This window comes from Xenopus tropicalis, chromosome 2 (genome assembly GCF_000004195.4).
Source record: "Xenopus tropicalis strain Nigerian chromosome 2, UCB_Xtro_10.0, whole genome shotgun sequence".
NCBI lineage: Eukaryota > Metazoa > Chordata > Amphibia > Anura > Pipidae > Xenopus > Xenopus tropicalis.
In genome coordinates this window covers 126128731-126156184 of record NC_030678.2, presented here as the reverse complement: position 1 = coordinate 126156184, position 27454 = coordinate 126128731, and the positions used below count along the sequence as shown (strand labels likewise).

General features: G+C 43.9%; 1 protein-coding gene across 22 annotated transcripts in view; it reads right to left on the bottom strand.

Annotated features, from left to right (window-relative positions):
- The window catches only part of mycbp2 (MYC binding protein 2, E3 ubiquitin protein ligase), a 139791-nt gene that overhangs the window by 55731 nt on the left and 56606 nt on the right, over positions 1-27454 (bottom strand). For all 22 annotated transcript variants that reach the window (XM_031897067.1, XM_031897074.1, XM_031897078.1 and 19 more), the window contains 10 exons: positions 27134-27276; positions 20546-20646; positions 19452-19667; positions 19144-19366; positions 14634-14752; positions 13407-13494; positions 10872-10921; positions 4145-4317; positions 2894-3038; positions 976-1188 (listed from right to left, as the gene is read on the bottom strand). In XM_031897067.1, coding sequence (XP_031752927.1) covers positions 976-1188; positions 2894-3038; positions 4145-4317; positions 10872-10921; positions 13407-13494; positions 14634-14752; positions 19144-19366; positions 19452-19667; positions 20546-20646; positions 27134-27276 — 1471 coding nt within the window. The remainder of the gene's footprint in view (positions 1-975; positions 1189-2893; positions 3039-4144; positions 4318-10871; positions 10922-13406; positions 13495-14633; positions 14753-19143; positions 19367-19451; positions 19668-20545; positions 20647-27133; positions 27277-27454) is intronic.

The following is a 27454-nucleotide window of genomic DNA, read 5'->3' as shown; positions in this document are numbered from 1 at the left end:
GCTTTGCGCAGCTGTATTTAATCCTTTAACCACCAAGTACTGACCTTGCATCAAGCATAATATGCTTTGCAAAACATATTCAACGTATTAGAATCTTCATTGGTTGAATAGGGCACAGTTCAATACCCTAAATGTTGCATTTCTCAGTTTGGGAGACACCCCCCATTACTCTAACCCTACTAAGCTTTGCCCAATGTATACAGTGATGTCATGCTCAGCTCCACTGCTCCTTCTGACTGACTATCATTTCTGGTCTGCTAGTGTCTCTGGGTTAACACAGGACCAATGTGATAAAGGAGGAGATAACAGCTACAATTTTCTGATCTACATAAGAGACAGGATTATACAAAACAAAAACCTGCATCTACACTTCATAACTCCTATTTAGCTAAAAAGATTGGGTAGACAATGCAGGACAATCTTTGACACTGTAGTTGCAAAACTACAAATTTCCTGGTTATGGTTATGATTTTGCCCCACCCTATACACCTTTGATCAATGTGACTTATGATACACTAAGAGGCAGATTTATCAAATTGTGGGTTTAGAGCTCAATACATAAAAATTTACCCACATCCTATTCATTCCCATGGGATTTTAGAATGGGAATCAATGGGTGAAAGTTAGAGTTCACCATTTGATAAATACACTTCTAAAAATCTCATAGGAATGAACAGAACGCAAGTTTTTATTTATTATGCTCTATATTCACATTTTGATAAATCTGCACCTTATTGTGGTGGCAAAATTTAATAGAATTTGGGGACTTGGTGCAAGTCTGACCTCCTACAATTCTACATGTAAATTATGCATTATCATATATCTTGGACTCAGGGATGTCATTGCACCATGCAAACTGCTGAAATATGTGTATGTTTTGTTATGCAAATAAAGCAAAAAAAAAAAAAAAAAAAAAAGGTTAAGTTACCATTACCAAGAGATAAACATCTAGTTAATATATAATGGCGCGATTACCTTCATCATAGTAATGGCAATGTAACGGGCCTCTTTCACTATCATTGGCTCATAGGAAGCATCAAGTTTAGGTGAAGGAAGTCCACCAAATGTCATATCTGTGCCTGAAGTATTTGTAGTAGATGGGCTACCAGGTATACGAGGAAACTTCTTTACTTGCTCTTGCTGTAGGGAAGTCTTTTTCTGCGATACAGGGACAGCCTTAACCTCAACCTGCCAGTGGGAAGGGGAAATGTAAGAAAGAAATCCAGTTAAATTATGAAACATTTGTTCGTTTTAATAGTACAGTATGTCTAAAAATCTTACCTTGAACATGTCTAGAAATGCCATATTTTATATACTAAACTGGCTGCACTAACCAAAAGTTTCAGCATCACTATAGTAGTAATGATAAAGGTGTTTACAGTTGTCACAGGACAGGTGCTCCTCAGCTTGGATTCTGTTAGAACTGTCAAGGACAGTGCACATGCTCAGTGTGCTCTGAGCAGCTGTTGGGAAGCTGAGCTTAGGTGTTATTGCAAATTATCAAGCAGAAAATAAGGTTGGCCTGTCATACAAACTGATGCTACAGGTTTGATTATTACATTTTGATGCTAATTGCTGCCATGTTATGCGAATCCAAATTAATTACTAATCAGCCTTATATGGTTACATTTATATTCTATATATACAGTATATTGTCAGTCCCTAAGCTCAGGTAAGTGACAGCAGCACAGAGCATGTGCAGGGAATCAGCAGAAAAGACGAGGAGCTACTGAGGCACAGTTGAAGACACAGATCTTCCCTGCTAAAGGGCAGTGGTTGCCTTGGGCTGGTACAGAAGCCCAAACCATAATGTACAACATTTCTAGCCTATTTCTTTAGTTATGCTTTAGTTCACCTTTAAGTCACTCTACTGCCATTTATTCTAGGTTTGTTCTCCATTCCTGTCCTTTATTTCTTATATACAGGTATAGGACCCTCTATCCAGAATGCTTGGGACCAAGGGTATTCCGTATCAGGGGTCTTTCTGTAATTTGGATCTCCATACCTTATGTCTACTAAAAATCAATAAAACATTCATTAAACCCAATAGGATTGTTGCGCATCCAATAAGGATTATTTATAACTTAGTTGGGATCAATTACAAGGTACTGTTTTATTACTACAGAGAAAAAGGAAATCAGTTTTAAAATTTTAAATTATTTGATTAAATGAAGTCTATTGGAGACATGCTTTCCGTAATTCAGAGTTTTCTGGATAACGGGTTTCCGGATAAGGGATCCCCTACCTGTACATACATTTCTTTTCTACATCCCTTTTCCTTTCCTGATATCAGCCTCTCTGCCTTCTGTACATTTTTTGCCTTTCCACATGAGCCACTCTCTCCTACTTTAACCTTTCCTCCATTCTCTATCCCCTATATGGCTACAGCTGCCATTTTCCCACTTTCCCCATTCCTCTTCTATTCCAGGTTTTCTGCTCTCCATTTTTATCTTGTGTCTTGCACCTCTAATTCCCTGCACATAAGTAATAATTCACAGCAACATAATCTGTGTACTGCATGACAGTGCTTTTTTTAATTGGCATACTATAGAACTGGACATGGATCAGAGCATTTGGATCACATTCTACATGTATGAGTAAAACAACACAGCACTGTTATAGTGTCCAGGTTAAGCATGCTCCTGCAGTACAAGGAATGTGCTGCTGTGAATTATTTTATATATTATATAGAGGTACAAGGCACACCAAACAGAAAGGGCATTAACGAAGGCATGCAGGGGCCTTATTTACACCACTGACTTGTGTAAAAGCAGTTGGCCTGTTCTATTATATGGTTATTGAGATTTAGGATATTCTTACATTATATTTATTATACACACAAATAAACAAACAACCCCCCCAGATTCTGGAAAGTGAATACCCTTAAACATACCTTCATGTTAGGAACATGTACTACATCTCCATACTGATCCTTTGTCTGTACAGTTATGGTAGTGGGCCAGCCACATCTGACATCATCTTTATTAAGAATCAGTGACGTTTTCTGAGGATCAGCATAAGAGTCCGGCTGAAGCCACCTTATAAAATAAGTATAATATACATTTAAAATGTGATTACATAAAGAAACAAATATAGAATAAAGTAAAAACTATACAACCGATTGACCAGATGTGCATATTATTAAGATAGAAAGTTTCAAAATTTTGTTGAATAAACACTAAGAATTCATTAACTTGCTTTAAGTGTGAATGTAATTTTTTCGTCCTGTGCCCTGACACTAACCTTTTTTTCTTGAGTTTCCCTATTGTGTTCTGCAGGGGCATAACTAGAGATGAAATAGACCCTGCCCATAAGTACAGAGGGCCCAGCAAAGCCCTAATAAATGCGCAATTTCAATTTATCTTGGTATAATAGGCCCAAAATTGAATTTGTTGTGGTGCCCAGTAACATGTATTTATGCCACTGGTGTTCTGCTTGTTTTTGTAAAATTGTTTCTTTCTTTGCCAGTTCCTTCCTTTTATTGGTTTCATTATATTTCTTCTCTTTGGCAGTTTTTGTTTCCATCGAGCTACCCATGTTTTCCCATATTATTGCTCTTTATAAAAGTGCCCTTCTTTAAAAACACTTTTTTTCTTATGTCCCATCGCCAGTGAATGAACGGCGTAAGCTTGGGATCGTAAACATTTTAAGAAAGACACTGCCACCATAACCAGAGGATTTAACAGTACAGGTATGGGACCTGTTATCCAGAAAGCTCGAGACCTGGGGTTTTCCCGATAAGAGAGTTTTGTGTAATTTGGGTCTCCATCTTCTTAAAATAATAAAAAGATTAATTAAACCCAATAGGATTGTTTTGCCACCAATAAGGATAATTATATCTTAGTTGAGGTCAAATACAAGGTACTGTTTTATTATTACTGAGAAAAAAGGAAATCATTTTTTAAAACCTTGAATTATTTGATTAAAATGGAGTCTATGGAAGATGGCCTTCTGGTAATTCAGAACTTTCTGGATAACTGGTAACAGTATAGAATATAATCATTTACTTTACATTGTTAAAACTGATTGGTGATTTTATATAATTATTACCAACCAGAATAATAATAAATAAAGGAATGATTACTCCCAGTTGTTTAACCTCCCAAGCCAAGCCAATAAAATATAGCCAAAAAAAATATAGTGCCTTGCTAATCGTCCACCACTTGATCCAGGCACGCAGGTTATGAAATCCTCGAGAAATGACTGCTCGTTGCTTTGAATTTGCAGAGGAAGACTTCCTTCCAAGGCTTCCAGGATGGTTGGAGAGTGAGAAAGAGCCAAACCTTTTCCTAAGATGCCAGAATGTGTTTTACACACCTAGGGAAAAAAAATTAATTTAATGTAATTCTAAAGAAGCATTATTTACAAACAAAGAAAAATGTGTCCTTTATTTGTTTAGTGCAGTCAGAGTAATAAAAACATGAGAACTATGTATGGGAGTGGCACGCTGACCAATGCATTGATGCTCAATGCAGGGATATTGCCTGGAAATGTCCCCAAATAACCAAAAAAAAAAAAATAATAACGTATGCAAAAAAAAATAAACAACATTTTTCTCAGAATGAGTTCCCTGCTATATTTCAGTAATGAATGCAAGCATAATTTCCTAGTGCACACAATAAATAATATTTACAGAGCACTAGGGAATGCGCTGTCATTAAAAATTATTCTTTGTTATCCATATTGAAAACAAAGTGCACACATAAAAGGACCATCCACTTGGCACTTTTTTGTGTAAAGTTATTGTCTCATTGAATCCCTTTATCCATGCCTTCTATTTTGATGGTAGTACGGACCGTTATGGGTTAATGTTTTTAGGGGTTGAGTTTATTGTTGCTTTTAATTAGAAGGGCAATGGGATCTGTTGAGTGCTTTTGAAGAAGTGGAAGAAAGCCAAAAACATGGCAATCAGATGGCCCTTTTCATCTGTTCATCTTTGAAATGAAAAAAATATGATTTATAAGTACATCCTTTTCTTATTATAGACCATGGTTAAATCAATAGGAGCAGGACTGTATTTTTAGAACTCTCCCCATATAACCTTTCCCGCAAGGTAAAATCATTATAAAAGAAGGCAAACAGTGTCTTAACTTAAAACTATAAACTATAACACTTTTCTGATCTAAGTTTCCAAACGTGGCCACCATCTAAAGAAAAATTCATATAAATTTTCTTGCGTCTACAAAAACAACATCCAAAGAGTCCCCCTGGAGGGAAAACTACTATTTATTCCTCTAGTTACTACCGACTGCAGAACTTTACGCCCGAAGGCTGCCTCGGCCGAGGCGAAGGTATCGAAGCGATAGAATTTTGCAAAGGTGTGCGCGGAAGACCAGGTTGCTGCTTTGCACAGCTGCTCCGCGGAAGCCCGGTTCCTGCATGCCCAGGATGCCCCTAGTGCTCTGGTGGAATGTGCTTTTATCCCGAAGGGGGGTGTTTTTCCCAGGGATATGTACGCCCGGCGAACAGTTTCCCTGATCCAGCGAGCAATTGTGGCTTTTGAAGCTGAGCAGCCCTTACGGCTGCCTGACGGAATCACGAAGAGATTCCTGGTTTTGCGGAAGTGAGCTGTCCTGTCTACATAGACTTTCATTGATCTAACTACATCTAGTTTGTGTAGTTTGGCTTCTTTGGAATTTTTGGGCGAGCTACAGAAGGAAGGGAGAACTATCTCCTCGTTTAGGTGAAATGGTGATACCACTTTCGGTAGGAAGGAAGGAACTGTGCGCAGGACTGCTTTTTCCTCGTGGAAAATTAAGTGAGGAGAGTCGCACGACAGTGCACTTAGTTCCGAAACACGTCTTGCTGAAGAGATGGCCGTGAGGAAGACTACTTTCCAGGTAAGCCAGGGAAGCTCAATGGTGTGGATAGGTTCAAAGGGGGCCTCCAAGAGTGCCGACAAGACGAGATTGAGGTCCCAGGGTGGCACCGGGGGTCTCCAGGTTGGTGACAGGTGAGCTACTCCCTGTAAGAATGTTCTTACGTCTCCTAGCCTTGCCAGTTTCTTCTGTAGTAAGATGGACAAGGCTGATACCTGGACTTTAAGGGACCCTAGGCTCAAGCCCTTGTCCAGGCCGTCTTGCAGGAATTGGAGGATCAGAGGAACGTTTGCACTCTGATAAGCTACTTGCTGTTGTGCGCACCAGTGGATGAAGAGGTTCCAGATTCTATGGTATACCTTGGAGGATACCGCCTTCCTGGCCCTAATCATAGTCTGAGCCACTACCATCGAAAACCCTTTCCGGGTCAGAATAGCGGTCTCAAGTGCCACGCCATCAAATGGAACATTTGAGGGTTGTGGTGGAGGATTGGGCCTTGGTGAAGCAAGTCTGCCCGAACGGGAAGTGCCATGGGCGGATCGATGGAGAGATTTACCAGGTCTGTGAACCACGACCTCCGTGGCCAATTTGGGGCGATTATGATGAACGTGCCGCTCTCCTTCCTCATCCTCTTGATGAGACGTGGGTAACATGGCAAGGGGGGGAAAGGCGTAGGCCAGCGGGACCCCCCACGGTGCCGTCAGGGCATCCACCCCTGCTGCTAGATGGTCCCTGGTCTTGGAGATGAATAGTGGAACCTTTTTGTTGTGGCGAGACGCCATTAAGTCTAAGTCTGGTGTGCCCCATTGTTTCGCTATGATGTCGAAAACCTCGGCATTCAGTTCCCATTCCGTCGGGTCTAGTCTGTAGCGACTGAGATAGTCCGCTTCCCAGTTCAGAAGGCCTGGAATGTGGACTGCGGAGATCTGTGGGACGTTGTTCTCTGCCCAGCGAAGGATTTTGCTGATTTCGCCTGCTGCTGCCACACTCTTGGTTCCCCCTTGGCGATTGAGGTACGCCACGGCAGTGGCGTTGTCGGACTGGATTCTGATGGCTAGTCCTGTCAGTCGGGTTTCCCAGTGGGTCAGGGCTTTGAAAATGGCTCTGATCTCTAATATGTTTATCGGCAGTCTGGATTCCGCTGTTGTCCATAGGCCTTGTGCCGAAAGATTCTGGAAGGTGGCTCCCCAGCCCGACAGACTGGCATCGGTTGTGATGATTTGCCAGTCCGGGTCCGCAAAGGGTCTTCCATGTGTTAGGTGAGGTGGGGTCAGCCACCAATTTAGAGAGTCGATCGTCTGAGTCGGTAGGGAGATCCTCTGGTTGAGAAGGTGGTGTTTGCGCCACTCTGAGATGATGGTCCTTTGAAGGGGCCTCAGATGGAATTGTGCAAATGGAACCGCTTCTGTGGAAGCGACCATGACCCCCAAAACCTTCATGCAAAACCTGAGGGATGGTTTGGGGATAGATCTGAGTTGTCGGACCAGCAAGTGTGTCTTGTGGACCTTTTCCTCTGGTAAGAGAACTCTGCCTAGGTGGGTGTCGAGAAGGAGCCCGAGGAACTGAATTCGTTGTGATGGGAAAAGGCATGACTTGGTCATGTTGATCGTCCAGCCGAAGCTCTGAAGGACCCGGATGGACAGGTCCAGGTCCTCTTGTGCCTGGTGCCGTGAGGGCGCCTTGATCAAGAGGTCGTCCAAGTATGGAGTGATATACACCCCACGGACTCGGAGAAAGGCTGCCATGGTGGCCATTATTTTCGTGAAAATACGTGGGGCCGATGATAGGCCGAAGGGGAGGGCCGCAAACTGGTAGTGGTGATTGTGGTAAGCAAATCGCAGGAACCTTTGGTGAAGAGGGTGGATTGGGACATGAAGGTATGCGTCCTTCATGTCCAAGGATGTCAGGAACTCCCGGGGTTCTAGAGCCCGGATTACCGATCTCAGTGATTCCATCTTGAATCGTCGGTAGTACACCCATTTGTTGAGAAGTTTGAGGTCCAAGATAGGACGGTATGAGCCGTCTTTCTTGGGGACCACGAAGAGGTTCGAGTAGAACCCTTGGAACCTTTGAAGTGGAGGAACCGGAGTTATTACTCCGGCCAGTGCCAGTTCCTGTACGATGGATAAGAAGGCGGTTTGTTTTTGGGGTTCTATGGGAACCCGAGACATGAAGAACCTCTGTGGAGGTGTTCTGTGGAATTCTATCCTGTAACCGGAAGATATTGTGTCTATGACCCAGGGGTCGTCTATGAGTTCGGCCCAGGTGGTGGCGAAGTGTTTGAGACGTCCCCCGACCTGAATGTCTGGCCAAGTGTCGTGCGGCCAGTCATGCTGAGGAGCTCTTCTCGTTAGAGTTCTTGGTAAATGTCTTGCGAGACTGCCAGGTTGTTCTGCCTCTGGAGGTGGGCCCACCTCTGGCAGAAGAGGAGGATCTGGATGGAGGTGATCCTTTTGAGAAACGAGTGCTTTGGCCTCGAAAAAAGCGCTGTCTCTTGTAAGATGTATTAGAAGGTCTGCTCTTGGGTTTTTGCTGGGGCAACAGTGTACTTTTGCCCCCCGTTGCTTGTGAGATAATTTTTTCTAGTTCTTCGCCGAAAAGGCGGGAACCTTTGAAGGGAAGAGAGGTAAGTGACTTTTTTGAGCTGAGGTCAGCCGACCATAGTCGAAGCCACAGGGAGCGGCGTGCGGCTACTGAGAGAGCAGATGTGCGGGCCAGCAGCTTCAGGGAATCCAGTGAAGCCTCACTGAGGAAGGAACTCGCCTCTTGGATGTGTAGTGCGACGGACTCGACGTCCTCGATGGCGGTTTCGCTCTGTAGACCGGTGAGGATGGCGTCGGACCACACTTCCAGAGCCCGACTTACCCATGCCATGGCAAGAATGGGTCTAAAGGCTGTACCTGCAGAGGTAAAGATAGCTTTAAGGAAGCCTTCCAGTTTTTGTCGGTGGCGTCCTTAAAGGCAGATGCATCTGGAACGGGTAAGGCGGTGGCTTTTGACAACCGCGATACCGGAGCATCCACCAGAGGTGGGGTGCTCCATTTTCCCAGATCCTCTTTTGGAAAGGGATAAAGTTTTGAGAATTTTCGGGTGACTTGGAACTTGTGTTCCGGGAGGTTCCATTCCTCCTGGATGATGGCTTGGAGTTGTTCATGGGCTGGGAAATTTATTTCGTGCGAGGCCGTTCTGCGGAATAGACCCTTAGAGGTCTTAGCCCCTTTGTCAGTATCCTCAATGTTAAGGGCCTGAAGGACTGCCACAATCAGGTCATTTGGTGACCTGGCAGAGTCCTGGGCGGTTGAGGCAGAGTCGCCCTCTGATGCGGAGTGGGATAATTCCCCTTCGCTGAGCCCTTCCTGGTCCGAATGGGACTCAGGTGAGGAGGGTGCAGTAGAGTCATTAGGTAACGGGCACTTGCGTTTAGATGTGCTCTTAACTACATTAGGTGATGCTAGTTTGTCTAGGATTTTATCCAGAGATGATGCTAATAGTGGGATTCCCTGCAGGTTAGCTAGGGAATTAGATAGTGAAACTGCCCAGGCTGGAGCCTCAGGGGCTTCTGTAGCCACATTGCCCGATGTTGAGGGTAGTGCTGCCTGTACATTCTCCCCCTGGTCTGTTAATTGTGGCGTGGGTTGCTCTGCATCCGTGGTAGCAGTGGTGCAAGCTTTACAAACTGGGTCTTTTTGTGCCACCTTAAACTTTTTCTTGCATTGAGTACATGCAAAGAAAGTTACTTTGGACGCCTGTTTCCCCCCTCTGAGGAATAGTGCATCCCCTGACCCCTCAGCCATGTTGGCTTAGTGACCCTTTTACCGTATCTGTGCCTGGTAGAGGGAAGAGGAGAGATGGAGGGCGAGAGACCTGTGGCGTTCTGTCTGTGTTGGGAGCAGGCCTGCCGTGTAGCGTAGCTGCGAGTGCGCGCTCTGTCAGATGCCGGAAGGGAGGAGCCGACTGAGGGCGCGAATGTGGGGAGGTCACGTGAGCCGTGCGCACTTCCGGCGGTACAGCCGGAAGTCTCGGTGCGGCTATTGAGGGTGCGGAAGGCGCGTACCATCCATTACCCGCCGGCTCCCTCTGCCTCACTCTCTCACCGGCTGCGTCACAGCAGGCGCGCCGTGTGAGAGTGTAGGGGCGGCTGCCGGAGGATACCCTGACTCTCCGCCTGCCAGATGTAGGTATGGGGGAGAGGTTGGGATCTCCCGTGTGTAAGGAGGGGCTGTAAAACCCCTGTTCACTCTCGCCACCTGTGAACGGTGCGGAGGGTTAGAGGAGACTAGAGGGGACCTCATGCTCCTCTGTAATCCCGGGTTGGTGCCGTGGGCCCCCGTTGTAGGGGGGGGGGGGGGCGGCCGTCGGGTACATTGCCTTTTCTAGGCAGCAGGCTCAAGGAGCCGTCCAGCGTAGGGGGCTGACGCAGCGAGTGCAGCCTAGGCTGCCTCAGGTACCACCCCGGGTGTTAGGGCTAAGCCCTGAACCGTAGTGATCTTTTCAAGTTGTGTCTCCTAGAGACTCTTCTGTCCAACCTCCTGTTTGCGAGGACACTAAAAAAACTGAGGTACCTGGGTGGGGGAAGAGGTTATATAGGGGAGAGAAATCAAAATTATACAGTGTCCTGCCTCCTGATGGGAGGGGATTTAACCCCATGGTGCCTGTGTCCCCCAGGACGCAAGAGAAATAATGTTTAATGATACCAGCGCATTCCTGAGTGCTCTGTAAATATTATATGTGGTTTGGATTACATGGTTGATGGGAATCCAGCATATGTGTAGCACGGGACTTGCCTGGTGTTGGTACAACTGAATACAAAGCCATAGATAAGTGATTTCCTTGCTAAGGGGAAAAAGCATTACCAAAAGACAGCAGTAACAGTTTAGTCTGAATCATTTTTTAAATATATGAAGAATACAGCGCAACACATTTATTTACTTTGTGTTCTTTGCATTCACAAATATTTTCTAAAACAGAGCCACCACTCCAAATAATATTTTCATATAGATTTACTTTAAAAGCTCTTCATACAAATAACAGTTTTCAAGAAACAGAGTTTACCTGCAGTGCTGCTTCCTCAACTATTTCCAGATCTTCCTCCAGTTCACTTCCTATAAATATAAATTGAAAATTGAGTTTTTCCACATAAAACGAAAAAAAAAGACACTTAAAAATATGTCAAGTGAGTCTTATGACATTTGACTGAAGGAGAATTGAATTATACCCTCTTGTTCAGCATGAGTTCAATTCAATCTTGTGCCTATTGTTTTAACTAAGAAAATATATGGCTTTTGTGATTTGTGTTAAACAGTTGAAACGGAGAAGCTGAAAATACTTTCAGTTTTATCAGGCAGCAACAAAGGGGAGCAGCCCCAAAAGACAGTGCACCCCTTGGCCACATGCCACCCCCCCCAAAGCACACCACCAGCTTACACCCCCCAACTGTTAGCACAACCCACCTGATTCCCCTATTGCAAGAAATGGGGACTGGGTGGGCAGGATATTAAAACAGCTGTCAAAATCTGCCTCCCAGTCTCCAGTTCAGATGTGACCAGCGGGCAGCATGCCACCCCCAGATATTTGCCACCCTTGGCCCGGGTCTTTGGGGCCTGCCCACATACCTAGGCCTGAAGGTGCGTTAAAAATATGCAGGCTGAGAAAAGTGGATCATCCCCCACATCCTTATTTTACTCACCACTACAACATCTGTATTAATCATATAGGGGCATATGATTAATACAGGGTTATGGTTTCTAGCACTAAACATGAAAACTTAGAACAGGTGTGGGGAAAAGAGTTTGGTGCAGTTTAAAGGACTGCCTTATCAACATGGAAAATGAGGAAGAAAGATCCATACAATACTTCAGACACTCTTGAAATTTTTTTTAACCAAGGCCCAAGTCAAGGCCTGACAGAATGTTATAGTCTATAGTAAATTATTATTTTTTTTAATTTATTTACTTTTATAGTTTTTGAAATGTTTGTCTTTATCTTTTGGTTAGAAGTCACTAAACCCCACTGCTGATTTGTGAAACTAAAGTGGTGTTCTTATTTTACGAATCTATTTAGGCCCGCTTCATTTCATCTTCAAGTCTCTCATGCCACATGGGTATATTGTAAATTAAGAAACCTAATGTTGCTAAAGTTCAATCGTAATATTCCATTACTGGCTGCACAGGGCTTAATATGACACATGGCAGAAACTAAGATAGCTTGGCCCAAGTAGGATGAATATATTCTTGGGACAATATATATCCAAAAAAGACCAGCAACACCGAGTTATATTCCAAAAACAATCAATTGTGTATTAAAAACGCATGAACAGCCAACGTTACATTTCAGTCCCCATGGGGTTCGCTGTATTATAATATATTTTATATATATATATATATATATATATATATATATAAAAGTCCAATGTATGGTGCACACAAACGGCAAAATAAATATTGTGGGTGCGTAATAAGGCTCAAATCACAGCGAGTCCATCTGTGCCAAAATATACCGTCCAACTGAACGTGACGTTTCGGGGGCATCCCACCCCCTTTCTCAAGCGTAACTAGTGGCGATCACAAACAGTGATATGCATACAAATCAGTTCCTTGTATAGCTAAGAAGCGGAAGTGACGCAGCGGGTAACTATGGAGACGGTGTACACAATCAGTGTACACCATATCCACAGAAGCCGACACGCCAATGCCGCTGACAATGTTTGTATCAGCAAAATCAAAAAGTTCAATTTATACAGATGTAGTACAGTGGTCTCAAACATACTTATTTATGAAACAGTATCTAGCAAGGTAGTATCTAGCGAAACAATGTTTTGTAAACCAATATATATTCTCAGATCAAAAAACAAAACAAAACAAAACAAAGGAAGGAAAAAAGGCAAAAAAAACAAAAAAAACAAGTAATAAGAAATAAATAAAATGGAAATCAGAGTATGTTTGAGACCACTGTACTACATCTGTATAAATTGAACTTTTTGATTTTGCTGATACAAACATTGTCAGCGGCATTGGCGTGTCGGCTTCCGTGGATATGGTGTACACTGATATATATACAGAAAATAATAATCATCCGTGGCCAGCACACCCTTCAATGCTTTATCAAAAATTTATTGAAAATATATTGTTTAAAACCGACGTTTCAGTCCTCATTAGGACCTTTCTCAAGGATAAAATATATATATATATATATATATATATATATATATATATATATATATTTTTTTTTTTTTTTTTTTTTTTTTTCCCATCTAGTGTATGTAATTAATTTCTTACTAGAAGGAACTACTTCATTAGCATAATCACAAGTCCTTATTATTATTAAAATGTATTTATAAAGCGCCAACATATTCCGCAGCCCTGTACAATAAGTGGGTTTCATACATTGGACATACAGAGTAACATATAAAGCAATCAATAACCAATACAAGAAGTGAAGAGAGCCCTGCCCAAAAAAACTTCAAGTCATTTTAAATGACAAACATATCCTCACATTAATGCTAGCTAATTGGCAATAACTGTACATATATGAATATACATCCTAGTAAAGATTCAGCAGTGCATATACACAAGGCGTTTCTTGACTTACCAACAGGAAGCGCAAGATCTTTTTTCATTAGAGCAGCAGCACACGTTCCTCCAAGGTTGGCCAGTTCTTTTTCCAGCTGAATGATGCCCTGAAATAAAGAAACATATGATGATTTACAATGTGCATTCAAGACCAGCCAAGTCTTCAAAACTCATGAAGCAGCAAAATATGCTAAATAAAAAATAAAATGTAATCCTTTATCGGCTCTGCAGGTTTATTGACCCTTGCACGTGTGAGTTAATTGTTCTGTGGAAAGCTGGGTACTGTGTATAACCTGACCATGCACTGTATGGCCACCTAACAATTGGAACAGTAGAAAACAAAAAGGAATTGCAGCTACATTAGCTAATGTTAAGATTGCTTTTCGATCCTTTAGCTAAATATTGGTAAGAATTGTTGGGCCACCATAAACATGCTGAAAACAAAATGATTTTATTGGTTAAGTGCATGTGCAGCTTTTTTATCATGTGCAGCTTTTTTATCATGTGCAGCCTGTTAATGTTATCCGAATGTTAAAGGGGACCTGCTACCCTAAGAAAAAAATCCCAAACCCTTTTCAGCTGTCTCCCCCCATGTATATTGTGCTATGTAGAAACCCCACTCATATACTCACGGAGGCTCACAATTACAAATACATAAATGATTGATTTTACATCACTGATGTAGTAAAAAAGTGTTTAGTACACATCAAAGATCCCTTTCAGGGATCTACTGTGTCAAACCTAGGATAGCCATTTTTTATTGGGGGTTGTTCACCTTGAAAATAACTTTTAGAATGATGTATACATTGATATTGAGACAATTCTCAGTTATTTAGTTTTTTGTTTAGCAGATATCCAGTTTGAAATTTCAGCAGCTATCTAGTTGCTACGATCTTGTTTACCTTAGCAAACAGGCAGTGGTGTGAATGAGATAATATGAAATATGAATAGAAGAGGGACTAAAGAGAAAAGAACAAAAATAAAACTGCAGCTTCAAAGAGCAAACATGTTCTTGCCAGTGGGGTCAGTGACCCCCATTAGAAAGCTGAAATGATGCAGACAAAGAAGTCAAATAATTCAAAAACTATACAAAATAAATAATAAAAGAACAATTGTAGGAATAGTACAACATACTAAAGTTATTTTAAAGGTGAACCACCCCTTTAATAAGTGGTCCAAGGCCCTATGAGTTCATTTTGCTCCTCTGTTACAGAAGTACTTAAAAGGTAATTAATAAGAAGCTAACCTCATCAGACCCTGGGCTGTATTCATATCCAATAGCAAAGCACTTAAAGCCATAGAAGGAGGCCTTTTCATCTTTTACATAATCAGAGGCAGTTTCTAGAGAAAACACAGCTTCATTTCCTAGGAATAAAAAAAAACAAAAAAAAAAATTGTGTTGTTAATAGATAGTCAATAGCACAGATGGCTTGTTTATATTTAAGAAACAGTAATATTTGAATATGAAAATGGTATCAAGAATGTTCAAATGCTGTTCTGCCAGTTTGCACCTTTAGCTAACGATTATTGCTTAGTCCCTGAATTATTTGTATTGCATCAGGTTCAGGTGAAGTAAAGTTTGAGAAATACAGCATGGCCTACAAACGATACTATACAATTACTTGCTCTGGGAAATAAGGGAAGCTCCCATTCACTTTTAAGTAACTTCCCCTTATTAATGAATTCTAAAACACAACATTTCCCAAACTACATTTGATATAACAGGGAACAAAAATCAGTATGTTGCGGGCTCAATTTTTAAAGGAATACTTTTAAAAAACACATACACACACAAAGCTATGTATATCCGAATGTTAAAGGGGCCCTGTCACCCTAAGAAATATTTCCAAATCCTTTTCTATCATGTTCATTGAGCAAAATAAACTTTCCTTCCACTATATATTTAAATTTTGTTCTGTTCAGTTTTGGAATTCACAACAGCGGCAAGCCCCATTTTGTGCACACTATTATTAAGGCAAGTTTTCTATCATTACAAAACTTTGTCAATGCCCTAGGAGTGTGGGACCTAATGATAACGCCCATGCCCAAGCTACAAAATAATAGACCATTAGGAGGGAGGGGAAAATCGAGGAGTGCAGTGGTATTTAGGAAGTGCTGAATGGAAAGTGAAAGTAACCGACAGCCCCACTTCTATGCCTAAGACATAGAAGGCAGCGCAGCCAATATATAACTGACAGCTCAGATTTTTGAAAATAAACAAGATTATTTGGATAATAATTAATAATTATTAATAATAATTAAATAAAATGGGTTAATTTTCTATTATTCAGCTTTTTGTGTCTGGTGACAGGTCCCCTTTAAGGGTTGTAGATATTACTAGTATTAAGACTGAAAGGAACAGCATCTTTACTGCTATCGAAGAATTATTTTAAGTGTGGGGGGTATTATTCAGACCTGATTCATGAAGTTTTAGTTTGGCCAATGGCTCCGGATAGAACAACTGTCCTTTAGGGAAAATAGTAAATCAGTTAGGGAGAAGTATGGGATGTTTTAGATGACTACCTATGGTTAAAACACCACTTTAATTAATTTCTATTACAGGATTGGCTGATAAATTGGATGTTTCCAAAGAAATGTTTGGTTACAAAAAATACACATTGGAAACTGAATTTCTATTGTTGCTTGTCTTTTCTAGGTCTATACATAATTATTACATTGCACAGGGGCGGAGACTGAAGTGCAAGGTAATAAATATGTATATGGAGTCCTGTCTGCTGGAATGCTATAAGTATATACTGCATGTGTGCATTTCCCATAGATATATATATATATAGATATATATATATATATATATATATATATATAGATATATATATAAAACATTATAAAGCGAAACTACACCTATAGCTAGGCTGCATTTTCTGTTTAAAGGGGATCTTCCACTGTCACTCTAAAGGTGGCCATACACGGACCGATTTTTTACTTACAAACGACCGATTCCCGAACAATCCGATGCTATCGTTAAGTTATCGTATAGTTGGTGGTGTACGAACGATCGTCGGCCCACTAAACGAGCCGACATTATCGTCCCCAAAATCGATCGGCCAGGTTTAAAAATTTTGGTCGTTTAACGATAAAATCTGCCAGTTGGTGTGAGTGTCAGACATTTGTCTTTCAACGATTGTTCTCTGCGCATGTCACGATTGCCAGCAGCAGAAGTCAACGACATCGATCGTACGTAGATGTACGATCGTAGGTATTTTACGATAATGATGCGACAAAATCTTTCCCGAATTATCGTTGCCCGTGGATGGCATATCGTATGGGAACTCGATCGCCATACGATCGTTTGTCGATATAATCGTTCATCGCACAACGAGCGAAATCGCCTCGTGTATGGCCACCTTAAGAAATGATTCCAAATCCTTCTCTATTGGGCTTGTCAAGCAAAATAAACTTACACTATATCAATTATTTAGAATGTTTCCTTCAGTCTTGGAAATCACAATCATAGCAAGCAGGGAGGTCCCGCCCCATTATGTAAACACTGTTATTAAATTATGAATCTACATAAAAAGTTACCTATAGGTCATGTTGATCTTTCACTGTTAGGGTTGGTTTTGTAAGTAATTGGTACTTGAAGTTCCTTAACCTGACTGTTTGCCAACCTGACTGTCCCTTCTCAGTCTGTCAGTTACAGCTTCTAATGCTAACAGCCTACTGCTGCACAAATATGCCCGCCCCCTCATAGAAGAACATGGGGGATCAGATAAGGAATGGAAAAGCATCAGGAAATACTTTTTTAGCAAAATTAGAAAGCTCATGCAAAGACAATGTTATGATAGATGTAAAAAAGGCTTCATTTCTGGTGTCAGTATCTCTTAAATGCAAGCTCATCCCTAAATCTTGTTTATGTGAGAGAATAGGAATCTAATGAACATGCACAGGCAACAGAATGACATGGTGAGGAGGGAGGGGGAATGTGAAGTGACAACTAGGAAGAGCAGAGTGGAAAGTGAAAGAAATTGCAAGTCTCCTTGACTAAGGCATAGAGGTGGAGCAGGGAATACAGTTGCTTGCAAAAGTATTCGGCCCCCTTGAACTTTTCCACATTTTGTCACATTACAGCCACAAACATGAATCAATTTTATTGGAATTCCACGTGAAAGACCAATACAAAGTGGTGTACACGTGAGAAGTGGAATGAAAATCATACATGATTCCAAACATTTTTTACAAATAAATAACTGCAAAGTGGGGTGTGCGTAATTATTCAGCCCCCTTTGGTCTGAGTGCAGTCAGTTGCCCATAGACATTGCCTGATGAGTGCTAATGACTAAATAGAGTGCACCTGTGTGTAATCTAATGTCAGTACAAATACAGCTGCTCTGTGGCGGCCTCAGAGGTTGTCTAAGAGAATATTGGGAGCAACAACACCATGAAGTCCAAAGAACACACCAGACAGGTCAGGGATAAAGTTATTGAGAAATTTAAAGCAGGCTTAGGCTACAAAAAGATTTCCAAAGCCTTGAACATCCCACGGAGCACCGTTCAAGCCATCATTCAGAAATGGAAGGAGTATGGCACAACTGTAAACCTACTAAGACAAGGCCGTCCACCTAAACTCACAGGCCGAACAAGGAGAGCGCTGATCAGAAATGCAGCCAAGAGGCCCATGGTGACTCTGGATGAGCTGCAGAGATCTACAGCTCAGGTGGGGGAATCTGTCCATAGGACAACTATTAGTCGTGCACTGCACAAAGTTGGCCTTTATGGAAGAGTGGCAAGAAGAAAGCCATTGTTAACAGAAAACCATAAGAAGTCCCGTTTGCAGTTTACCACAAGCTATGTGGGGGACACAGCAAACATGTGGAAGAAGGTGCTCTGGTCAGATGAGACCAAAATGGAACTTTTTGACCAAAATGCAAAACGCCATGTGTGGCGGAAAACTAACACTGCACATCACTCTGAACACACCATCCCCACTGTCAAATATGGTGGTGGCAGCATCATGCTCTGGGGGTGCTTCTCTTCAGCAGGGACAGGGAAGCTGGTCAGAGTTGATGGGAAGATGGATGGAGCCAAATACAGGGCAATCTTGGAAGAAAACCTTTTGGAGTCTGCAAAAGACTTGAGACTGGGGCGGAGGTTCACCTTCCAGCAGGACAACGACCCTAAACATAAAGCCAGGACAACAATGGAATGGTTTAAAACAAAACATATCCATGTGTTAGAATGGCCCAGTCAAAGTCCAGATCTAAATCCAATCAAGAATCTGTGGCAAGATCTGAAAACTGCTGTTCACAAATGCTGTCCATCTAATCTGACTGAGCTGGAGCTGTTTTGCAAAGAAGAATGGGCAAGGATTTCAGTCTCTAGATGTGCAAAGCTGGTAGAGACATACCCTAAAAGACTGGCAGCTGTAATTGCGGCAAAAGGTGGTTCTACAAAGTATTGACTCAGGGGGCTGAATAATTACGCACACCCCACTTTGCAGTTATTTATTTGTAAAAAATGTTTGGAATCATGTATGAGTTTCGTTCCACTTCTCACGTGTACACCACTTTGTATCGGTCTTTCACGTGGAATTCCAATAAAATTGATTCATGTTTGTGGCTGTAATGTGACAAAATGTGGAAAAGTTCAAGGGGGCCGAACACTTTTGCAAGCCACTGTATATGATGAGAGTTAGCTGACATTTTTAAATGTCTTTATAAAACATGTATGGATGTTAAAAACAAACAAACAAACAAACAAAGACCACTTGGGTTTCATGTTTAATTTTGAAAATTTACCTGGCAAAATCAAGACTGAAGTTGGCCACCCAGTGGATCCTGAAAATTTCTTAACTTCAACCCAAGAATTAAGGCTTTCATGAACAGGAAACTTTGGTCCAAAACCTGATAAGTGAAAGTTTCTGCCAGGAATCATGAGACGTAGAACATCCTCAGACTGAGCTGTACCACATTGTGGGTCAAACTCCACTGAAATCCACCGTACACATTCAGGAAATGCTACCTACAATACAATAAAACACATAAACAATAGTGCTTCTTTACTTAACTAAATGGCCATACACTTTAGTATATATTTATTTTCCTACCTTAAATTGCATTACACTGGCTGGTTTGTAAGGGTGCTCGCTTTCAAGAACTGCATAGTGACTAGAAGTGGTACATGCAGAAAGCTGCTCAGGCTGATTTCCAGTAGTGCTGTCAGTAGATTGATTGGGGTTGAAAACAGGAGGTGCATATTTCTGATTCAGAATAGCTACTGATGGGAGCAACTGTTGGACCAAACTAAAAACTTCAACAGCAGCCTAGCAGGAAAAAAACAAAACATTATTTACACACATATTGTCATTATATTATGTATATATACACACACACACACATACATTTATGATTACATGCCAAAAAGTTTGCATGTAGTAAGCGACACAAACCACCTCCATGCTCATGGATACTGTAATAGTGTGAAAGGTTTATGAAATTTAAATTCTGAATATGTATGATTAAAAGGAAATTATACCCCCTTTCTGACATGAGCACATTCAGTTGTGTTTATGTAAAATGTGCATAAAAACTCTATGAACTTCCAGAAATAAATATACATGAATATAAAAGATATACCTTATTCCGTAGACAATAAGGAAACCATAACAGTCTGTGCGCTCATTTATTTATTTATTGGAAGTTCAGGTTAGTACAGGTATGGGACCTGTTATCCAGCATGCTGAGGACCTGGGGTTTTCCAGATAAGGGGTCTTTCCGTAATTTGGATCTCCATAACTTAAGTCTGCTAAAAATCATTTAAATAATGAATAAACCCAATAGGCCTGTTTTGCCCCAATATGGATTGATTTTATCTTAGTTGGGATCAAGTACAAGGAATCATTTTTAAAAATTAGAATTTTTCAGATAATGGAGTCTTTGGGAGATGGCCTCTCCGTAATTCAGAACTTTCTGGATAACAGGTTTCTGGATAAGGGATCCCATACCTGTATATCTGAATGACCGTTTCAAAAAGGGGGTTATAATTTATATGATGCTATTTTTATTGGTGTGTGTGTATCGTAAAGGACCAAAATGTTGATTTTGTGTGCTAGTCTTCATTTACGTAGCACATTTTGTTTGTACCAGTTTCTATACATAGGGGCAAAATTAGTTTAACAAGTTGATTGAAACAGTTTTCTACCTTTGGAATAGCAGCAGCTACAGGTCCAATGTATGCTATCAGCAGAGGAAGCAGCATAGAAAACAAACTTGAAGAACTAAGCAATTCAGGAATGTCTTCAGCTAATGAAAGGTGGAAAAAAATACATTTTTAGGTTATCACATCAGTTTGCAAATCTTTCTAAGTCTTTATCTAATAAAATGAAATTTAATACCATTTGCTGACAGAAAAGGATGTGTGAAACACAGCCTTTTAATTTATTTTGTTTGCTTTGCTAGATTCCTGCAACTACCTGGTGCTCCAGTTCTGGTCATGCAATAAATAAAATTGGTTGATTTTGGAATTATATGCCATTAAACTGTTTTGTAGTATGAAGATTATTATACAAAGCTAATATGTAAAGCTATGGGAGGAGATAAAAGAAATTATAGGACAAAAGATAGAACAAGGGAGAGAACCTTTAACTTCGAGGAGATCATCCTTTAAAGGCAGATAGTTCATGGCTCTTGTAGGCCAAGGAAATGGGGGAAAAAAAGGATCTTAACAGAGACAGCATAGCCAGAAATACTTAACAGTAGCACTAATAAATAATGTGTACTCTAAAAGGACTGACTGGTAGCATGGAAACTGAATGTACACTGAATTTGATGTAACTCCAGAGATGGACAGGAATGAGATGGTTAGTGCAGAAAAGGAGATTTTGTGTTACTCACCGTTAAATCTCTTTCTCCTCAATGGCTTGGGGGACACAGGGACAATGGGGTATAGCTCCACCTGCAGGAGGCAGGACACTAGGGAAAAAAAAAAAAAAGAATGCTCCTCCCTCTCAGCTATACCCCACAGCGCAGCCAAATGTAGATCAGTTTTGTCTAACAAAGAGGTAACCAGAGTAACCAATGAACAATATAACAATGTAACATAAATAACATGGCAAGGGGGGCAGAAAGAATTCCGCTTCCGGGGGAGGGAAGCCCTGTGTCCCCCAAGCCATTGAGGAGAAAGAGATTTAGCGGTGAGTAACACAAAATCTCCTTTTCTCACACAATAGCTTGGGGGACACAGGGACAATGGGGACATACCAAAGCAGTCCCCTGAGCTTAATAAGAGGTGGGCAGGAAGCGGAGTCGGAGTTAGACTGCCGCTGCTTGCAGCACCTTGCGACCAAAGCGTGCGTCAGATGCAGCAAAGGCGTCAAATTTGTAGAACTTAACAAAGGAGTGGATGGAGGTCCACGTGGCAGCTTTGCACAGTTGCTCAGCTGAGGCCTGGTTTCTGAAAGCCCAAGAGGTACTGACAGATCTAGTGGAATGGGCCTTGATCAATTGAGGGGCCTGTTTCCCCTTGGATATGTATGCTCTTCGAATAGTTTCTCTGAGCCATCGAGAGATGGTGGTCTTAGAGGCAGGTTGCCCAAGACGGGTGCCCGTGGGAATGACCAGGAGGGCATCAGACTTGCGGATTCCCTCCGTGCGGTGGACGTAGTATTTGAGAGCACGTACTGCATCTAATGAATGGAGAGCGACTTCCTTTGGGGATTTGGGATTAGGGCAGAAGGAGGGAATGGTGAGTTCCTGGTTAATGTGAAACTTGGTCACCACCTTAGGAAGGAAGGACGGTACGGTACGCAGTACTGCCTTGTCCAGGTGGAAGATGAGAAAGGGGGATTTGCAGGAGAGCGCACTCAGCTCAGACACGCGTCGAGCTGATGAGATGGCCAGAAGGAAGGCTACCTTACGAGTGAGCCAAATGATGGGAATGGAGGCGAGGGGCTCAAATGGGGGCTCCTGTAGTGCGCTTAGGACGATGTTCAGGTCCCACGGAGCGCAAGGATAGCAAAAGGGAGGTCTGATGTGCGTGACGCCCTGCATGAAAGTCCTGATGTCCGGCAGAAGGGCAAGGCGCTCCTGGAAGAGAACCGAAAGAGCCGAAATTTGAGCCTTGAGCGAACCCAGGGCTAAACCCTTGTCAAGGCCAGCTTGAAGGAAGCTCAGTATGGCTGGTAGCGAAAAGGTCTGAAATGGAACATGTTCCTGGGAACACCAGTCCCGGTACATTCTCCAGACCCTGTGGTAGGCCTGAGAGGATACAGGCTTCCGTGCCGCTAGGAGGGTTTTGATCATGGGTTCCGAGAACCCTTTTCTTCTGAGGATCAGGGATTCAGTAGCCACGCCGTCAAATGCAGAGACCTTGGGTTTGGGTGGAGGAAGGGACCCTGGGAAAGAATGTCCGGATCGTGAGGTAGATGCCACGGTTCTTCTTGAGACAGAGACAGAAGGTCTGAGAACCAGGTCCGGCGCGGCCAGTAGGGGGCGACGAGAATGGTCCTCACTCTTTCCCGTTTGATCTTTTTGATGACTCGGGGAAGCATGGGCAGAGGAGGAAAGATGTACGCCAGGTTGAAGGACCATGGTGTCGTCATGGCGTCCGTCGCCTCGGCCCGAGGGTCCCTGGATCGCGACAGGTATCGAGGTAGTTGGTGGTTGATACGAGAGGCCATCAGGTCCACCTCTGGTGTGCCCCACCTCTGCGTGAGTGCTTGGAACACGCTGGTCTTGAGTGACCACTCCCCCGGGTCCATCGTTTGCCGACTGAGGTAATTGGCCTCCCAGTTGTCCACACCGGGAATGTAAATGGCCGAGAGGAGGGTGTGATGAAGTTCCGCCCACCTGAAGATGTGACTGGCCTCTGTGAAGGCTTGATGGCTCCTCGTCCCGCCCTGGTGGTTGATGTAGGCCACTGCGGTGGCATTGTCCGTTTGGACGCGGATCGACTGCCCGTTGAGGAGAGTCTGCCAGTGTATCAGTGCAAGACGGATGGCCCGAAGTTCGAGGATATTGATGGGGAGCAGGGATTCCGAACGGGACCAGGAGCCCTGGGCTATCCGTCCCTCCAGGACTGCTCCCCAGCCGGATAGGCTGGCATCGGTCGTGAGGATGCGCCAGGTAGGGTCTGCGAGTGAGCGGCCGCGAGTGAGATTGTCGGTGTTGAGCCACCACCGCAGGGAGGCCCTGGTCTTTGAGGAGAGCGGGGTCTGCTGGGAGAGGCTCCTGTTCCTGTGCCATACCGAGAGAATATTCCACTGTAGCGGTCGGAGATGGAATTGGGCGAATGGTACAGCCTCGATGGAGGATACCATCGATCCGAGTACCTTCATGCAGAACCGGAGAGATGGTTGAGGTAACGAAAGAAGCAGCCGAACCAGGGCCTGAATGCGAAGGACCTTCTCTTGGGGAAGGAAGAGTCTCTGCGCTCCGGTATCGAAAGTCAAACCTAGAAGGTCATCACCTGGCTCGGACGGAGAGATGATTTGGCGAGGTTTATCTTCCAGCCGAAATCCTGTAAGATGTTCATGGACAGTCGGAGATGCTCCTCCGCTGTCTGGAAGGACGGGGCTTTTATGAGCAGGTCGTCCAAGTAGGGGGTGATCGAGATCCCCCTGGACCTGATGACTGCTGCAGTGACCGCCATGATCTTCGTGAAGACACGTGGGGCTGACGAGAGGCCGAACGGCAGAGCCGTGAATTGGAAGTGGAGGTTGCGGTAGGCAAATCGCAAGTATCTCTGATGGCGAGGGGCGATGGGGACGTGAAGATAGGCATCTTTTACGTCCAGCGCGGTGAGAAATTCCTGTGGTCCCATGGCCGCAATAACCGATCGCAGAGATTCCATTTTGAACTTGGTGTAACGGATGAATTTGTTTATGCCCTTGAGATCGAGGATCGGTCGGAAGGACCGGTCCTTCTTGGGAACGAGGAACAGGTTGGAATAATATCCCTGAAATCTCTCTGCCTGGGGGACCGGGGAGATTACTTCGGCCGCCAGCAGGTCTTGGATTGCCGTCTGGAAGGCCTGGAGTAGAAGAGGGTCCCCGGGAGTTCTGGACATGAAAAAGCGATGAGGAGGGGGGGCTGTGAACTCGAGGTGGTAACCTCGTGTTATGACCTCGCAGACCCAGGAGTCTTGAGCATGAGCCTGCCACTGTGCACGGAAGTGCTGCAACCTGCCGCCGACGGGGGTTTGCAGCAACGGGACTGACGGACAGTCATGCAGAGGTGGACTTGTCCGTCTGCTTGTGAGTGGGTTTTCGGGGCTGCCAGGCGGGGCGAGGCTTGTTGTTGAATTTACCGCGGGAGGATGATGGTTGCGAGGAATCAGAAGGCTTGGTGGATCTGTATCCGGAGCCACGAAAAAATCTCCCCCTGCGAAAGGAAGGCCGGGACTTGTTCTGTGGGAGGAAGGTACTCTTCCCACCTGTGGCCTGGCTTATGATTTTGTCCAATTCTGGACCGAAAAGTAACTTACCCTTGAAGGGGAGGGAAGTAAGGGATTTTTTGGAAGAGAGGTCCGCGGACCAGAGTTTCAGCCAAAGTGATCTGCGAGCGGCTACTGTAAGGGCTGAAGCCCTACAGGTTAGTTGGGCAGCATCAAGTGTTGCTTCGCAGATGAAGGAGTTAGCTTCCTTGATCTGGGAGATCATAGGGATGAGTTCCTGTCTAGGGACTCCCGAGAGGATGCTGTCCAGAAGTGTTTGGGACCAGGACTGAATTGCCCTGCTGACCCAGGCGGCGGCGAAAGTAGGACGCAAGGCTGTCCCAGAAGCCGCGAAGGCAGAGCGCAGAAAACCCTCGATTTTCTTGTCCATAGCGTCCTTAAAGGAAGACGCATCAGGGACAGGAAGGGCCGTGTTTTTGGAAAGGCGTGACATCGGAGCATCGACGACCGGTGGAGAAGACCAGGTGTCCATGGTTTCCTGCGGAAAGGGATAGAGACGTTGGAAGCGCTTGTTGGACTGTGAACGCCTCTCGGGATTATCCCATTCAGATTGCACAATATTATCTAATTGTGCGTGTGAAGGGAAGCATACGGATTGTTTCTTGTGCCTCTTGAAAAGAAGTTTGGAAGTGTCGGAAGGATTATTGGAATCCCCTAGATTGAGAGTTTCTATAACTGAGGCAATAAGGGCCTCAATTTCCTCAGATGAAGATTTGGGTAGGTCTTCGCCTAACGTATCTGAGTCTCCAGAAAGCTCTCCCTCACTTAGGGATAGATCTGGCTGAGTGGGAGAATCTGCCGTGAAGGGGTTGTCACTCTCCTCATCAGATGAAGGAGGTGCATGACGCTTGTGTGAAGAGGATTTAGGAGCGTCTAGCTTAGCCAATAACTTATTAAGGGAATCCGCGAGTCTGGGAATACCGCTAGAAAGTTGTAGGGCCCAATCAGGGGCAAACTGGTTAGTGGCAGGGGGGCCCGGCTGGGCTTGGTCTGTTGGTTGAGGGATGGCAGAGCCTGAGGGCTCAGCAGAATAAAAGGCCTGGGGCTGAGGAGCTGTAGAAGCAGATTCAGGGGGCTTACATGCCTCACAAACTGGTTCCTTGTGCCCAGATGGCAAAAGCTTTTTGCATTTGGCGCAGGCCAGGAATTTGATATTAGCCGAAGAGGCTGGGCCCCGGGGGAATAGCTGTTTGCTGCCCTCCGCCATATTAGCCTCACTATTAGGCTGAATGATGCCCCTGTAGTGCCCAGAAGTAGAAAAAAATCCCCCCTGTGAAACTGCGCTGCGGGGAAAAGGCAGGAGAAAAGGAGAGCCTACCTACAGGTGGAGGCACCCGCTGTCCGCAGAGCAAGAAGTGAGGAGTCGCAAGGCCTGCGACACTGAGTTCTCCCCGGGAGCTGCGCCAGTGCAGAGCAGAAGGGCGCGAAGAGAGGCGGCGGAAGTGGGCGGGCGGTATGACGGAGGGCGCAAATCGGCTCCTGTTCCTGAGAGAGCAGGAAGTATTGGCCAATGGGAGCGCAGTAGCCTGTGCGCGCCTATTTTAAAAACGGAAGTGGGGGCCCCCGGCGCTTCGGGTTAGAGATACCCGGTTGGCCGCATGGTGAGGGGGGGAGGGGACGACCCGAGGGTCCCGCCGGCGCTGCTCCGGACCTGGGTGCCTACTTACCGATGCGGTCCGTAGCAGTGCTGAGCGCTCCTCTGGCTAGCCTTCTATCCCTCAAGAGGGTAGGAATGCTGCTAGGTGGCCCGCACCGAAGTGACTTAGTGGCCCCAGGGGAAATCCAGCGGTGGGGGGAGATCTGTAAGGGACCTACTTCCTGAGGTCTTCAGTCAGCCCCCGAGTATCCAGGCTAATCCTGGACTTTTAAACCTAGATGCAGGCATACTAAGCCTGGTCCTACCTCCTAACACTAGGAGAAAAAACTGATCTACATTTGGCTGCGCTGTGGGGTATAGCTGAGAGGGAGGAGCATTCTTTTTTTTTTTTCCCTAGTGTCCTGCCTCCTGCAGGTGGAGCTATACCCCATTGTCCCTGTGTCCCCCAAGCTATTGTGTGAGAAACTTAGCTTGTACCATTTTTATACCAGTTATAAATCCAGTGCACAAAGGCCTCAACAGGATGTGCTGAAATAGGATTCGGCCAACCACCAGCAATTTTTGTAGGTTCTGGATTTGGTTAAATACTTTGTATTCAGTTAATTTTGATTCAAACCCTTTGCTTAGTGTCAGGCAGGCTTGAGCTTAAAACAGTCTTTTAGTAAAAAGAAAAAAAAAAAAAGACTAGCTATCAAATCCCTTAATTCAAACAAAAGTTGTAAAGCACTAAGTTTTTTTACCGTCAACCGCAAGTGCTCTGTGCAGAAGGTCTTTAGCAGCCCGTGTAACTGCATTTACAACAGCAAGTGCTCTGCTGCAGTTCTTGTCTTCTTCATTTGCTTTACTTAGGAGTTGTGATTGCAGATCTCCATCAAACTCACTCCTACATTGTACAAAACAAACAGGCACAAAAATGCCCCGGGTCAATATATTGAAAAGGAACAACACTGAGCTACCATCAAATTAGTAATGTTTAGAATTCAAACATAGCTTTCTTGTGAAAATAGGCACTTTTTCTACTTGCATATGGTAACATTTATTAAAGTATGAATAAGATTTAG